This window comes from Rutidosis leptorrhynchoides, chromosome 10, assembly GCF_046630445.1.
Source record: "Rutidosis leptorrhynchoides isolate AG116_Rl617_1_P2 chromosome 10, CSIRO_AGI_Rlap_v1, whole genome shotgun sequence".
NCBI lineage: Eukaryota > Viridiplantae > Streptophyta > Magnoliopsida > Asterales > Asteraceae > Rutidosis > Rutidosis leptorrhynchoides.
In genome coordinates this window covers 281,794,021-281,810,366 of record NC_092342.1, presented here as the reverse complement: position 1 = coordinate 281,810,366, position 16,346 = coordinate 281,794,021, and the positions used below count along the sequence as shown (strand labels likewise).

General features: G+C 33.1%; 2 protein-coding genes across 3 annotated transcripts; both read right to left on the bottom strand.

Annotated features, from left to right (window-relative positions):
* Positions 1-5,726: 5,726 nt before the first annotated feature.
* Positions 5,727-8,714, bottom strand: LOC139871792 (ras-related protein RABA2a-like). The gene is made up of 2 exons (XM_071859522.1): positions 8,513-8,714; positions 5,727-6,424 (listed from the first exon to the last, which is right to left on the bottom strand). Exons 1-2 carry the CDS (start codon positions 8,673-8,675, stop codon positions 5,940-5,942), a joined length of 648 nt encoding a protein of 215 aa, XP_071715623.1. The 5' UTR covers positions 8,676-8,714; the 3' UTR covers positions 5,727-5,939.
* A 484-nt stretch (positions 8,715-9,198) lies between these two features.
* Positions 9,199-14,416, bottom strand: LOC139871791 (C-type lectin receptor-like tyrosine-protein kinase At1g52310). Of its 2 annotated transcripts, none has more exons than XM_071859520.1 (6): positions 14,234-14,416; positions 13,850-13,923; positions 13,698-13,752; positions 13,174-13,620; positions 10,908-11,478; positions 9,199-10,123 (listed from the first exon to the last, which is right to left on the bottom strand). In XM_071859520.1, the coding sequence occupies exons 2-6, from the start codon at positions 13,919-13,921 to the stop codon at positions 9,598-9,600; spliced, it is 1,671 nt and encodes a 556-aa protein (XP_071715621.1). In that variant the 5' UTR covers positions 13,922-13,923; positions 14,234-14,416; the 3' UTR covers positions 9,199-9,597. The 2 variants fall into 2 exon arrangements, with proteins under 2 accessions (XP_071715621.1, XP_071715620.1); XM_071859519.1 differs by having other exon boundaries at positions 9,200-10,123; positions 13,850-13,933.
* Between the last annotated feature and the right edge of the window lie 1,930 nt (positions 14,417-16,346).

The following is a 16,346-nucleotide window of genomic DNA, read 5'->3' as shown; positions in this document are numbered from 1 at the left end:
CTTTGATCATTCAACAGCAAAGAAAATCAAACGAAAAAGGAAATTGATATACCCACGTAAAATCATATAAGCGTACATAAGGAATACACAGTAAAGACACAAGAGAGTGTGGTATCGGTGCAAATGGAACGATGACTTCATCATGTCACGGCTTCATCTTCAAAATAATTAACACCTTACTATTGCTCATTGAATTTGTTATCTTATGTGTAAATATAGAGAAAACTATAAATGTGTTACTATTTGGGGGGTGATTTTGGAAAAAAAAAAAAATGAAGAATGATCTATTAAAGTTTTCTAGATGTTGGAGAATGTAGTAAAAATTTAAAGAAATAGAGTTTTATTTGAGTTTATTAGACCACTTATACAAAAATTAAATCCTTTTTACTGCACATCAACACCACATATAAATAATTTAATTTGATAAACACATAAAAACTCGGTTATCTAATTATTGCGACATACAACATATTCAATTCCAAACACTATGTTTTTCAAATTAAAACGCATAATCTATTTTCAAAACGCAATCCCGATCACCCCTTAAAATAAGTCGATGTTCAAAATAAAATTCTACCTATTTTTTCGCAATTCAACATTACATAATTACATCTGATATCATGCTTTCCTCTGATGATGTTAAGAAATAAGTAAGAAATACATTCTTTTTAAGGAAAATATTGAATTAATTTACCAGAAAAGCACTTTATAATACTCCGTAGTAAGTAATTGACACCCTTTATAATGGGTGATGATTCGTACACCACCAAATTTTAGCCATACACCACTAGTTGTGCTTTAAAGCACTGTACTGTACAACTGTCTGGTGCACATTTAGTGGTGTATGGCTAAAAATGGTGGTGTACGAATCAGCTCCCCTTTATAATTGTGGCAATATTTAGATACACGATTTGGTTTGATTTGATAATGTAACAACTTGAGACACAATCGATCAATATCAATATATTTGATTTGATTTGATTTGATTGTTGAGCAACTAAAGAGTCAATAGAGACATGAGAGATAGCTATTCGGTTTAGACGTTTCTCGCTATAACATTAACATCAACTTAATGCATTTTGATATAATTTTATTTGATGTATATTTATATTTATATTTATATTTATATTTATATTTATATTTATATTTATATTTATATTTATATTTATATTTATATTATCACATTATAAGAAAATGACAAAAAGCAACATGTTGTGTCTGTTTGTATGATTAAAATCTAAACTGGCACGGTTTATTACTGTACTTTATTATATATATACTTTCGATCATCATTAACGCAAGGTAATTTCTTGTAGTGTTGTATTCTTTCCTAAAAAATTATACGGAGTATTTTTTTAACTTTGCATTTTTTAAGGAGATAGATAGATGTTACATTTCTTGTTGTAAACAAAGAATACCATTGCATGATACTCTTTTAGTCTAAATTTAATTTGTCCCCGAAAAAAAACATACAAATAAAAAAAAGTGATAATCACATGTACTTTACGTTAACTTTTCAGTTTTACCAATTAATTTTTGCTTACCATTTTATCCTATATACATTACATACATTAATGATATAGTAATTAGAAGTCTACTTTATTACTGTAGTTTTTTATATTTAGAAAGTCTACAGTTAATTTGGAGTACCTAAAAGGAAATACTAGACAATAAATTTGGAACGGAAGGAGTATACGAAACTAAAAATTGATGGTTATATCCAGTGTTATAAAAAACCCGATTACTCGCCGATTAATCCTCGATTAATCATTTTTAGGAGTAATCCGTTCCGATTTCCAAAAATTCGATTAATTAAACGGTCAACGTCAATTGATGGATCAAAATTGAATTTAGTAATCAAAGTCATAAAAAGTCAAAAATGGTTAATATTTTAATATGAATTTAAATTAGAATTTTATAGTTTTGAAGCAAAATGAACAATTTTCGACAATTATGTTAAAAATTATCTTTATATTTATGGTTTATTTCTATAGTTACACATATAATTTTTAAAATTTAGTATTTAAATGTATACAGTACAATCCGATTAATCTTCGATTAATTCCCGAATTGCCGATAAATCCTTCGAAAATCCCGACCGATTAATCCCCGAATAGCGAATTTTGCAACCTTAGTTATATCCATGAGTATTCATCCATGTCATTATTAAGTAGGGGCTTGAGGAGTTATAAAGCAGACATTACAAGAAGATGTGGAGATGGATATGGAAGGTCGGGCTGAATTTGGAGTCGTAGATCAAAGAAGTACAGACCAGAATATTGGAATGCCTTGTAGATCCGTTAAAGTGAAAGATGCAAAAAGTCACATAAGAAAGAAATCAAATTCCAGAGAATTACAAGAGGAGGTAGAGGCTGGTTTCGATGTTGAGTTAGAGCAAGAAAATACTCAAGTGGAACAGTTGACTCCTTATCCCGGCAAGCCAATTAAAGTGTATGGTAAGATTCTAAACCTAAAGAAACATCTTAAAGATAACGAGATGAATATGTTCGGGAATCTCTTAGAAGGTTTGTTCGATAGTAGTGAACGTCCAACTAAAAACAAACAATGAGGGTAGCTACTTGGAAGTTGGAACTATAGTAGATTTGGCTATAAGGATAAAGGAACAATGGGAGGAGGTTCGTTTTATGCACATATCGAATTAAGGAATTAGAATTTGAATGAGTACGAATGGTATGGTATAAGCATTGCCCCTAAAAGATAGTGGTATTTCTTTGCTGGAAAAAGATTGGGGTTATTATGAAGTAACTCAAAAAGTGGCTCATGAAGATTGGAACAATGGGATGGGTATCATGGTTGGAAAACTTTGGAGGTTAATTGGGCCGGCAACGATTTGGACAATTTGAATCGCTAAAAATGATGTGGTATTTTACGGTTCATATTCTTGTTGGGGCGTTATAGTTGGGCGAATAAAGCTAAAAGTATTTCAATGGCTAGTGAATGCAAACTTATGTGAAATTCTTCAAGTGTATGCTTGGACAAACCATTCATGGTTGTTACTGTGATCGAAAATGGCTATCTTCCATTAGTTGGAAATTTAAGGTGCTATCGAGGTTAAAGAAGTCTTAGGATATAGAAGATGTCTAAGAGATGTGACGGATGAAAAATGCGGTTGGTGTGTGGATCATATTGAGTCGATAGACCATACTACTCTACAGTGCTCATGGTCTCAAAGTATATGGATGGCATTACTCAATTTAGTGGAATATTGTTTGAGTTATGCCTTCATCAATCATAAAATTCTATTTCATTGGTGTAATGGCATGAGATTGCAAGTCCCATGGATGTTACTGTAACGTTTTTTGGTGATGCCCATATTCACAGTTCTGTCTGTATTCATAAGTCTGTAATTTATTGGTGTATGTTTGTTATATATAGCCCCTTATGTGTGTTGGGCTTTTATCAAGTCTACAAAAAGATTATAAGTCTAACTTGGCTTCTTTTGTAGTAATTGTTACATGTTTCACTTCTGCGTGAAAAATGTCTTTATATTTAATTCTGTTTTTTGCAAAATAATAATAATAATAATATAATAATAATAAAAATAATAAAAAAATAATAATAATAATAATAATAATAATAATAATAATAATAATAATAATAATAATAATAATAATAATAAAGCAGACATTACATATTTGCATTTAGACAATTGTCAAAATCGTCCTTGTGTTTGTCTATTTTTGTCTTTTTCATCCCTATATTTTAAAAACTGCAATTTTCATCCTTAATAGCGTAAATGTGTCCCAATTTAGTCCCTAATGACATTTTTCAGTTTCAATTTTATCCCCGTGTTAAGTGAAGGATCCCCATAGTATGTCAAAGTTTCAGGGACAATACTAATCATTAACGGATGTTAAAAATTTCTCTCAAATTCGTCACCCCATGTGATTATCATGAAGGTATATATCCGATTCATGGAAGGAAAAAGAATTTTTTTCTCTGAATATAAAATTGCCTACCACCCTAAGAAACATAAGGCTTGAGACAGTCCCATATAGTCTTCATAATGATCATATCTGATCAAATATAAAACAATAAGTGAACTAAAGAATACGAAAATGAAACCTACCATTGCTCCAAATCGATGGGCTACTGATAGAGAAACAAGAGCTAACCCCTCTTCTTCCAAATCGATCGGTTATTTTACCACTCATAACTGCACCTACCATTGCTCCAAGTGTCAATATTGAACCTAAAACTGAGTACTGCACGTAATGCAAACAAATGTTGCAAAATGGATTAGTTATACACTTAGTTGTACTTTTTTTTTCCTTCTGTTAATGTATTTTGTTTTTGAAACAACAATGAACTTGAAACACAACAATTTCAGTATAAAAATGCAAAATAAAAACATCAAGAAGCTTTTTATCATGCGTAAATGATCATATACATAGCATTGTATATGTATATTTTATTTGTTAAAGGCCGAGGGCAGAACTGCGCGAACTATAATGCAAGGTTATGGAGTGTTCGCTGAAAATAAGTATAGCAGTTATCTTTTCGCACTAGCAAATGACTGCGGTTTAATCCGCTGAGTTTTCGCACACGGTTAAGTAACTCGCATACCGCGGATATCTTGAATACTATAAATAGGGAGCATGGCTTCTCATTTAGAGGTTGTTGATTCTCTGCCATTTTGACTAGGCCTTTGTAATTTCCACGTGTGATCTTGCCCAAGGGATTTTTACATCGCGCAAAGGTGAATTATGCTAATTAACAATCAAGACCGGGTCGGGGTGGTTGATCACTTGATAGTTAAAGTGAAAGACGATCATCGGGGCCCAAAATAATCATCAAACATTCCATCCTCCATTATAATCTTATTGCATTCAATCCGTAATTAAGTAACATCGCTAATTAAGGATTGATCAGTACTTTTGCATTTTTTAATCACATGGGGTCACGAATACATTTTCTTATTAAGAAGCTTTTAATTTTTTTTTATAAGAATGCGAAATAAAAACAGCAAGAAGCTTTCTATCATGCAAGAAGCTTTTTATCATGCGTAATCTTTTACATTTTTTCCCATGAATATGATAAATACTTTCATGATAATCACATGGGGGTGACGAATTTTAATGAAATTTTTAACATCCGTTAATGGTTAATGATTAGGATTGTCCCTGAAACTTTTGCATACTACGAGGATCCCTTACTTAATACATGGATGAAATTGGGACTGAAAAATGTCATTAGGGACTATTTTGAGACACATTTACACTATTAAGGATGAAAATTGCAGTTTTTAAAATACAGGGATCAATTAGGCAAAAATGAACAAACATAGGGATGATTTTGACAATTTTGTCTTGCATTTATTTACATTACATATTTGCATTTATTTTCATGCCATATGCATTCATATTGAAAGCTGTGGGCAGACGACAGCTCCATATGGTAAAGTAGTAAACCATTGAAGTTTCATGTCCCAAAAATCAAGAGCAACTTATTACTTAGGTATTTCATGACATTACAGAACTAAGTTGAGAAATGTATAAGATCATCATTTCAGTAACTGTACAATTACAGAGTAAATACTAATCATTTATAAAAACATATGAATCAGCAAAATGTACTATCATAACATCAATCCATTATATTCTTAGTTACAACTCCCGGGTAAAATATTTGATTTTCTATGAATTGTTACATTAGTATGGTTGTGCATGTTTATATTCATAGTTATAAAACGAAATAAAAAGTGATGCAAACATAACAGAGTACATAATATTCATTTGGACAATTTGCAGCCATCAGAGATGACTCCACTGAAAGGGTAAACAACAATGAGAAACCAAAATTTAAAAAAAAAAAAAAAAAAATCAATCTAGAAATCTGTAATGTACCTCTGGCTTAAAAACAAAAACCCAAAGAAAAAAAAACACAATTTAACATAAACAAGTTTCTTACCGAAACTGTTAGGTGGAAGAACAACAAGCCTTCTTTGTATTGGCATCTTGTGCACCAACAACAAGAGTCTCACCCTGTTTGATGCTAGCGGGACCCGTGTCTCCAGCAGATATCGATTTCTTGCTGATAATTCGATAAATCTCACCAAGAATCGTCTGAAACGACTTCTCGACATTTACAGCTTCTAAAGCAGATGTCTCAATGAACGAAAGGCCTTCTCTTTCTGCAAAACTTTGTGCATCTTCTACAGCAACAGCCCTAAGATGTTTCAGATCCGTTTTGTTACCAATAAGCATGATCACAATGTTGGCATCTGCATGGTCCCTTAATTCCTTTAACCACCTGCTCACATTTTCAAAGGTTGTTGGTTTGGTGACATCATAGACCAAAAGTGCCCCCAGGGCACCCCTGTAATATGCACTGGTTATTGCCCTGTATCGCTCTTGCCCTGCTGTGTCCCATATCTGAGCCTTTATCGTCCTTCCTTCAACCTAAAGATGATTTAAAAAAAAAAATGTTATTCATTGAGACCTTATGAGGTGGCTAATTTATTAATAGTATCCAAATATATTGAACAATAAACACATAAATAATGGCATGATAAGTATCACATAGATAACTACAAGCACATGTTGGCCCTTAAAAGCCTACCATAAAGGAGGCGATGGTTGGGAAGATGGCTCGCATAATAAGCCTAAAACTATAAATAGGTTGGTTTTCAGTATGGATTAAAGCAGATCTGTTCAGGTTGGATCAGCCTGCAAATACTCCAAGGTATTTTAAAATATAGGTTAAGGTTTACTATTGTGTGATAACTACAGAAACAATATTATTACACCTTTGTCTAAATCTCTGAATAGGATGATATGCAAAGTTGTATGCATTAGAAATACACATTGGCTAATTTTCAACCTTGTGAACACTCACCCGTTCCCCTTTTGGATCTGGATCATTTGAGATAAGACATGACCCAAATAGACTCAGTAATATGTAAATAAATCGAAATAGCCACCTCTAGCCTGGGGTAGAGCCATGTGTCAAGCATAAAGGCGTAAAAAGGTATTTAAAAAAAAAAAAAAAATACTACCAAGCCGCTTTAGGATTACGTTATAAATGGATCTCTACCGACTACCACCCTGAGGTTTTGAAACCAACTAACCAAATCTTGTGAAGTCCATGGTTGTATGAGGCTGTTGACCATTTTAAAAGAAAAGGAACAGCTATAGTTGGGTACAGCTTACACCTGATACTTTCTCCAAATAACCTCGCCACTTGCTCTACTAGGCAGGATAGAGATGCTAAACTGTAAACTCCTATCCTACATAGATAAAGAAATTTTGGAAAATTTGTCTGCCATTTGGCATATTTGTGTTATATTTCATTTATGACTGACCATCGAACAAAATATTGGAACACAAAGGGAATGAGTCACAGGGTCGAACCAGTTGAAAGTGACCCAAAGTGTATCTTAATGCATACATCCTCCCATAATCTCCAAATTCATCTCTATTCATTAGTAAGGGGTGAATTACAGCCTAGTATAGTATTGTATATAACATATGAATAATCTTGCACATAAGTGTGGAATATGGAAGAAAAAAAATCAAAAATGGTTTGAGGTCCAGTGGTCAACCCAAGTACCCAACCGGGTCTGACCTACAAAAAACTATTCATTTCAAACCAAAAACATTTTGTATCTTTGGCTAAGTGACTAAGACATCTGTAGAACTCGGTCAGTAGTTACACAAAGAGACGCACAAATGCCCACGAGCCAGTTAAGGTTAGATAACAACCCGCATACTATGTTGAAAAGATTTAACAAGCCCATACCATTGTAAAGACATCCTAGATTCCTAGCACTCCTTTTACTAAGACTAGGTAGTACATAAGATGGAATAATGCATAGATTTGCAACTAGTAATTAGTAAGCTATAAATGGGAGTGTACTACGCATGTGCATACATTGTAACAAGCTCCTTAATGTTCATATTAACTGGGCGTTAAAACAAGAACTCACATGGCTTATAAAACTAAAAAGAGCTCTCTAGTCTCAATGGCCCACAACATGTTACTCGTAATACGATTGAGACATAATCACTAGTACTACATATAACACTTCTATAATATGATCTAACATGATGAAAATAACTACTATGTCATAGCTATGCACCTTTTGATGCGATCTATGGTCATCAATCAACAATTTCAAATAAAGTAAGTCATTAATGTTCAGTACAGTTATTAATTTTCAACTACGACAATTAACTTGATCAAATCATGACAACTGAAATACTGAATCACTCCAAATTCCAAAAAAATGAAATTATAATTCCATCTAGCTTCTAAAAAACAGTCACAGATCATAAAATTCAGTGGAATTAGGGTTAAGGATTCAATAATATCATATAATTCTGGATCTAGTAGAACAATTCCATATCAATACGATCTAATTTCACATAGATATAAGTTTCTCATAATGTTGATAACTACAAAAATAAGCGATTTGAGATTGCGATTCAATTACATAAACAGCACCGAAGTGATACAATTATATGTAAAATGGATAGATATAGATATATAATGAGAGTACGAGTAGCGAATTCAACGCCAATTGTAGATTTAGATTCTAAACAAAACTCATTTCTGGTGAATCGAGAAAGAAGATTAGATTTACCAACACCTGAATCGCCAATCAAAACTACTTTGAATAAGTAATCATATTCATCATCCGGTCTTCTTGCCATAACTAAAATCACTCTCGCTCACTCAAATGATTGATGAGGAACCGGGTGAACGAACGAGAATTTTGAACCCAAAAAAATCGAATCGAACAGCCAATTTAAATTAAATATTTGAATTGGAGATGATAGCCCCTTCTCTATTTCCATGTTAACACTTTTAGTCCTTTGAGTTTTGTTTTAGTACAAATATTCGATATTCGAAGTATTAGATTTTATCCGTTAATAATCTGATCCAGCTCATCGTGAGCTGAACACGAGTTTTAATCCTTAAAAAAAAAAATTAATCTTTTATCATATGCGTTGATAGATCATTTTATTAAACATACCTCTTCAACCAGTAATTCATGAAATCAGTTTTTTAATTGTAAAACATAGGAACACTATGAGTAAGGGCAAACCAAATAATCATACTGTACTAGTTTAGCCGATTAGTTTGGTCAATTAAATTTCACACAACATAAATATTCAACTAAGAATTTTATAACAAGAAGGGAAAACTTCATATGAAGCCCCAAATTACAACCGAGCAACCCAATAAATCATCCGAACTCAACTAAACACAAGCTCAAAACAACTAAAACTTTTTTTCTTTTCTTTTTTTTCGAACAGCTCAAAACATCTAAAACTAAAAGAAAGGAAACCAACAACAACAAACAACATCATAATGAAAACAAAGAGGACAAAGGCGGTAAAAAAGAGGGCGCCAAATCAAGACCACGAGGAGAGATTAGAAACCATCTTCACGCCGACCTAACCCACAAATGCCTTTCACATATACAGTATATTGATAAATAACTGCATTTTAGCCGCTAATACAAGAAAAGTGCAATGATAATTACTAATACAGACATATTCCCTAAAATTTAGTCACTTGAAAATATTTAAATACTTGGTTTAATAATGGATCTTGAAGAAAAATACTAAACTAAGCTGCCAACTGCTGCAACTGATGGACCACATGAGACATTCTAGGACGCATCGATGGTACATGTTGGGTACATGAATACACGAGATCGACCACTTTTTGGACAACTCCAGCTTCAGGTGTTCGAGATGGTGATGTGGAAGAAGATGCCGAAATCACAGGATCAAGTAGTTCTAAGTAACGGTGCGCTTGAACAAGTGGTGTGGCCCACTCAAATATACTTTGCCATCCTACTGAATCAACGCCTTGAGTAGCTGGTCTACGCCCGCTTATTATTTCTAGTAGTAAAACCCCAAAGCTGTAGACATCGCTCTTTGTGGTCAATTCGTTTTTGTAAACAAACTCTGGTGCGAGGTATCCGTGGGTCCCACCTGCCATTACAGTTCTACTATGCATAACTTCCCATGGTACAAACTTTGATAACCCAACGCCCATTAGATGCGCGTCGAAATCTTCGTCGAGGAGTACGTTGCTTGCACGAATGTCACGGTGCACCACTTGTGGCTTTACTTTGTCATGCAAGAACCTATTTTTAATCAATAGGAACATATTATAGTCATTAGTCAAAGATGTTGGGTCAATTTTACTAGTAAAGGTCAAAAATTTTAACTTCCCAGACAGCAACAGGTCAAGAAAGTTGGAGTTTTACGGGTCAAAAGTCACCTGAAGGCTACTAAGATCCTTACAACATCTTATATCTTCTGTATTATTATAGTAATAGTTATAGTTATATTGGTTTTAGCTATGAAATTTAAAAAGGCTGAAAAAGTGTCAGTCAGCTAAACCTGGCCCAGTCCGTGTGTAAAACTTAGGTTGCGTTTAATAAAACTGAATGATTTAACGCTAAATGGTCCATAAAAGTTGGTTCTGAACGATAAAAAAAAACATGTTTAATAATCATTTTAAATGAACACGGTAAATTATGTAAATATACCTTATTAACTTTTTGCACTTATAAGAAAAACAATATGGTTGTTTAATAATGTTAAATGTTCTTGACATAAATTAAATAGGATAATACATAAAATTTATAAAATTTAGGTGTTTAACGGTTAAGAAAGTATTTCAGCTACTAATTCAGAAGTAAAAAACAAACGCACTAAATGCTAAATGGGTCAGCACGTTGAACCATTCAATTAAGAGGTAATCAAACGCACCCTTAATAGTACATACTTGGACACAGGCCCATTAAACCCATTATCGAGCCCGCCTGACCACCCTGCCCAGCCCATTTTATGTCCCATCCAAGTATAATGAAGTTGCATAACACAAGTATCAACAAAAAAGAAAGGTTATTTAGATTCACATACGCGATCCCCTGTGCAAGAGTCGTAGCAACTTTCATCCTCATGGTCCAATCGAGCGTTCTACCGCCCAACGGAATATGATGTAACCATTTATCAAGAGGCCCTTGAACCACAAACTCGTACACAATATACCGATCACCATGATCATAACAGCATCCTTTCACAGGCACCAAATTTGGATGACATAGCCTTGCGACCCTACCGATTTCCGAGTAAAATTCTTTCTTCCTTTGGAAAGTAGACCTTTTTAACCTTTTAACCGCCACCTTTGATCCATCTGGCAAAAGCCCACTATACGTGCCACCTGTCTTAGCATCCCCAATAAGACGGTTACCTTCACTGAAGTTCTTTGTAATTGATCTTAGTTCCTCACGGGTGAATATTTTCCATGATGGAGAAACTAATGCCAACTCAGCAGGATTAGATAGTTTTCGAGATCTTTTTCGTCTTTTGCTCCGTTTGTAAACGAGAAGCCATATCACAACAGCGAACGTAGTGAAGAGAATTAATCCACTCACGACAGCGAGTATTATGAGATATTCCTTGTGGCAGTGCATATGCTGACATCTATTCTCTGCAAAAGAAGAAAAATAGTATAAAAAGTAGGGTTGTAAAAATTGCTAATCGAGGATTAATCGATCGGAACTTTGTAAGGATTAATCGGCCAAATCCGGGATCGATCAGATTGGAATTTATTACATTTAAATAATAAATTTCAAATGTTATGTGTAAATATAGTATAAAACCATAAGTATAAGCATAAACAAACACTTGTCTAAAAACATAAACAAAATCAGTCAACTGTTCAAATACTCCAAAATTCTAATTTAGATTCATACTAAAATGTTGACCAATTTTGACTAGCTAAATCCGATTTTGACCCATACTGACCTATTAATTAGAGGGATTTAGAAAAATCTAATCGTTCTACTCTTAAAAATGATTGATTAGGATTTTAACAACCATGATCAGAAGTTATAAGATTGATAGAGGTGGTGATAGATATCAACCCAGCTAACATGATCAACCAAACTCTGACTTTCAGCCCATCTCTTTGCAGCCCAGCAAGCCCATCATTTGGAAGGTTTACAGCAGAAGAAATAAGTGACAGGTGTAGGGTGGAGATTGTTTAGTTTGTTATTTCTGTCTCTATTTAGGGAGCATAATTGGTAGTGTGGAGCATGCTTTATTTTCCTGTTAAGTTGTACACGGCTGAAAAGCTTGGGCAGAGGGAAATATTGTGTGAAATATTGTGTGATTTCCTCAGATATCTATCTTTATCATTTCATCATCAATCAGAATAAAACATTCCACTACATCATTGTTATATTCATTCACTATATTCATCCATATAATTCATACATTTACAATTGTTTTATTTACATAATTTCATTACATTAACACATCTCCATCAACTTACCATCTGGGTTTACCATGGTTGGAGATGAAGAGGGTAAAACGGTAATGGGACCAAATTGATCGAGATTTGTTAATGTAATGAAGTTATGTAAATGAAACAATTGTAACTGTATGAATTATATGGAGAACATAGTAGAATGAATATAACAGTGATGTAATGAAATGTTTGATTCTTATTGATGATGAAATGATAAAGATGGATCTCAAAGAAAATCACACAATGATTTCGCTCTGCCCAAGCTTTTCAGCCAAATATAACTTAACAGAAAAATAAAGCATACTTCACACTACCAATCATGCTCCCTAAATAGAGACAGAAATAACAAACTAAACAATCTCCACCCTACACCTGTCACTTATTTCTTCTGCTATAAACGTTCAAAATGATGGGCTTGCTGGACTGCAAAGAGATGGGCTGAAAGTCAGAGTTGCGCTGATTATCTGAGTAACTGAGTTGGCCTGATCTCTATCAGGTGGCAAATTCAGACAACTGCATACGACCTCTTAAATTAATTTGTTCAATAATGAGGGTACTCATGAAGAATTACAGTTTGTGTAATATCTAATACACAAATAATATAATAAAAAACATTAAAGTTAGACAAACGTGTTTCGGTCAACCAAACCTGATCGGTTTTGACCCATAAAAAGAGTACGTGCTACGACCCCTTGCCGACTACCTAACATGCCCATTTTGACACCTCTAACAAGAATGAAAGGTAGAATCTTAAGGGGAAAACTTATTTGTTATACTACCTAGACTATTTTGACAGTAAACAGAAAAAGGCATGAACATTTTAGCAAACTAGTTACGTAACCTAGGAGCCAAGTACATAAAAGAACACAAAACCTGCAAGAATCATGCATATAGAAGGACGGGAACCATTGCATCTGTCAGCCACAAGAGACGTCGATCTACTAGTCAACATAGTACACAGAGATGCTGACTCATCCTTGTAATAGTCAAAGCACGAAGAGTTGGTGCAACTGGACTTTAAATCTTGTGTGACCACAGTAAAAAGAGTTCCATTCCACTTATAACTATCATCAGACCATTTCCAGTTCATCGTACTACTATTCCTAGTACTTATACCACCAACCCAGCATTCGTTACCGGCTGTTGCATTACTACACAAATCTTGAACAAATATTAAGTCGGCTAATGATGTTAACGCTGCAAGCGAACTATGGTAACTTGTACAGCCGTTTTCTGACTCGTTCCAGGACTGAGAATTTTCATTGTATTTAAAGCACATCTTCTCATTTGGTCCCGTTACCCAACCATAAGGACATTGTACTGTTAACAAAGATTGCCAAAGTTAACACATTATTCACATGAATATGCAATAACTAATGTAACATAGAATAGTTTACCTTCATTGTGACTTTCATTACGAGAAGCAACTACCAAAAACGAATTATTTGATACCTACAAAAGAAAAGAGACATGTAATGGTTAAATTTACATACAGTTAATCCAAATTAACCTTCATTAATTATCTGTACAGCAGAAATTAGCTACTCACCGCGTTCGAACATTCAAATGCGTGCATCAAACAAGCAGCCAGAAACCATATTCCCACAAAACCAGTCAGCATCCCTTCCATTACCTAACAATAGCTCAATTTAATAATTTTAATATATAATAATCACAAAACTTGAATAAATAAATTTCTTCATAAACGCCTAAATGTAAAAAAGTTGAACTTAAACCCTATTAAGTAGTACCGTAACATGAACACTTCAGCAGAGTTAACCTAATAAGTAAGCTAAAAGTTCACACTTTAGTCGATAAGTCGATAACTAATAAATAGATACCAACATTTCTAACTGAAACTAATATAACTACGCATTTATAATTTATTTATTTATTTATAAATTAAATTAAAAGTAAAAAAAAAGGGGGTTACCACTAAATTTGGGAAATGGCCAAATAGGATATAAGAAAAACCCTAAAAACGGAGGAGAAGCATCGCGAAAACGTTAGATCGAGAAATGGAATCAGGAGGTTAGGATATGAGTATATAATCTAGAACTTTCTTCACTTGGAATGCAGAGGTAAGCTTGAATAGGATAGATAATGGCGATCGAATTAAAGAGTGTAGTTGAGAACGGAACAGGGGCCAGGAAAAATAAAAGTCAAAGTCAGTCAATGCATACACGTCACCTATTTATAATAATGGTCTGAAACCTACCACTACGACTACGGAAAAACTGATTAGATGATTTTATTTATAAAAAAATACATTAAAATTAATTTAAAATTAGAACAATTGAAATATTCTATGAGTTATACTAATTAACTTAGCACATGCCGGCGACGAGCACCAATCCTTAATAAATACATTAAAATTAAGGTGTTGCTTTATTTTTTTTTTTTAGATATTTTTATCTGAATATATGCGGATCACGTCTGTAAAGAAGATGTGATATAAAGATATGTAGGGGCGGACCAAAGAAGGGGCGGGGTGGGGAGGCCGGCCCCAGTGGATTTGCAATTTTTAGTGCAAATTTTTTCGATTTTTCAATTTTGCCTCCGATGAATTTTTTTTCTCCCAAACCCTTCATATTTAACCCCAAAACCTTCATATTTTGCCAAAAAAATTCCAAAATTTGCTAAAAAAACTCTATATTTTACCTCAAAACCTTCATATTTTGCTAAAAAAATTACTACGTTTTAAAAATAAATTCACCCCCGGTAAAAAAAAAATCTGGGTCCGCCACTGAAAATACGTATGATCAATAGTGAATACTATTTTTGTATGTCTACACAATAACTTAATTCTTTATAAAGCCATTATTTTATCTTAGTCTTCAGAAAAACAAACAGTCTGGAGTAAAAAAATGTGCAGACGCGCAGATGTAAGACATAAATAAACTCTGCAAACTGAAAAACAAACATCACCTAAATTAAAATTAAAACAATTTAATTCTCCCCATGTACTTTGTGTTATGGGATATGGAGAGGTCATGGGTTCGATCCTTAGGGATGACATGATTTTCTTTAAACCAATTGAACACCAATAATGGTGGTATATATTGACCCGATATGGAGGTTTTACCGGATTCGTTCACGGACCCCTACCCGGAACCACTGCCCGAATGGATGTGTTCCCGGGTACCGTCGATCGGATTTTTGCCCGAACGTGTGTTTACGTGCAAATGTTGAGGGTCGTTGAAAGAAATGATCTACTGATGCTAAAAAATTCGCCGTTCAAAAAAAACAATTTAAATATTCTAAGAGTTACAATTAGCGATAATTGATCGGATATATATGGGGTAAATCATATCCATATATATTTATTATATTAAATATATATTATTTATTATTTATATTCAAAGTGAGAAAATGAATGAACAGTAGCAATAATTTTCAAATTTAAATTCAATACAGTTACTTAAATATTAAATGTGACAATATGTGTGACGACCCGAAAAATTTCGACTTATTTACAAGTTAAAAGTCTATATGATTTAATATTTCCGACACGATAAGCAAGTTTAATGGTCTAAAAAAAATTTAAACATTTTAAGCATATTCAATTACCCTTCGACCATTCCCGACGATTCACGAACATCTGTTTATAAATAGATATGTATATATGAATAATTATATATTATATATAAATAATTTTATATAATAATTTTATATACATTAATAAACTATTATATGATTTAGTTATTATGAAAAATAACTTAAGATATAATTAAAACTTGTTATTAAAAACGTATTTATATAAATATAATGTATTTTGAATATAATTGTTAAATGATATTAACACGCTGATCATTCGATTGTTATTAGATAAGTTTAATTCAAACTTAAGAGAATTTAAAAATAAACGTTGGTGCGTAAATAGTTTACATAAATTTTAGGTTTGCTAAAAATATATTTAAATACCTTAGGTTGAGTTTTAATACTCCGTACATCTTACTTGGGATTGAGAGCTAATAACAAGTCAACTTTTTATAACTGGTTTACACAGTTTGTGACCAAAATAAATAAATGTATTTAATATAAAA

Bases quoted from the DNA above. Each gene is read 5' to 3' on its own strand.
- LOC139871791 (XM_071859519.1), bottom strand. From the start codon at position 13,930: ATGGAAGGGATGCTGACTGGTTTTGTGGGAATATGGTTTCTGGCTGCT. The intron at 11,479-13,173 runs GTTTTGTGTTCT...CTTCTTTTGCAG, and splicing joins TATATGCATGATTCTTGCAG to AGAATAGATGTCAGCATATG. The intron at 10,124-10,907 runs GTATGTGAATCT...GATTAAAAATAG, and splicing joins ACTCTTGCACAGGGGATCGC to GTTCTTGCATGACAAAGTAA.
- LOC139871792 (XM_071859522.1), bottom strand. From the start codon at position 8,675: ATGGCAAGAAGACCGGATGATGAATATGATTACTTATTCAAAGTAGTT. The intron at 6,425-8,512 runs TTATATATCTAT...TAAATCATCTTT, and splicing joins ATTCGCTACTCGTACTCTCA to AGGTTGAAGGAAGGACGATA.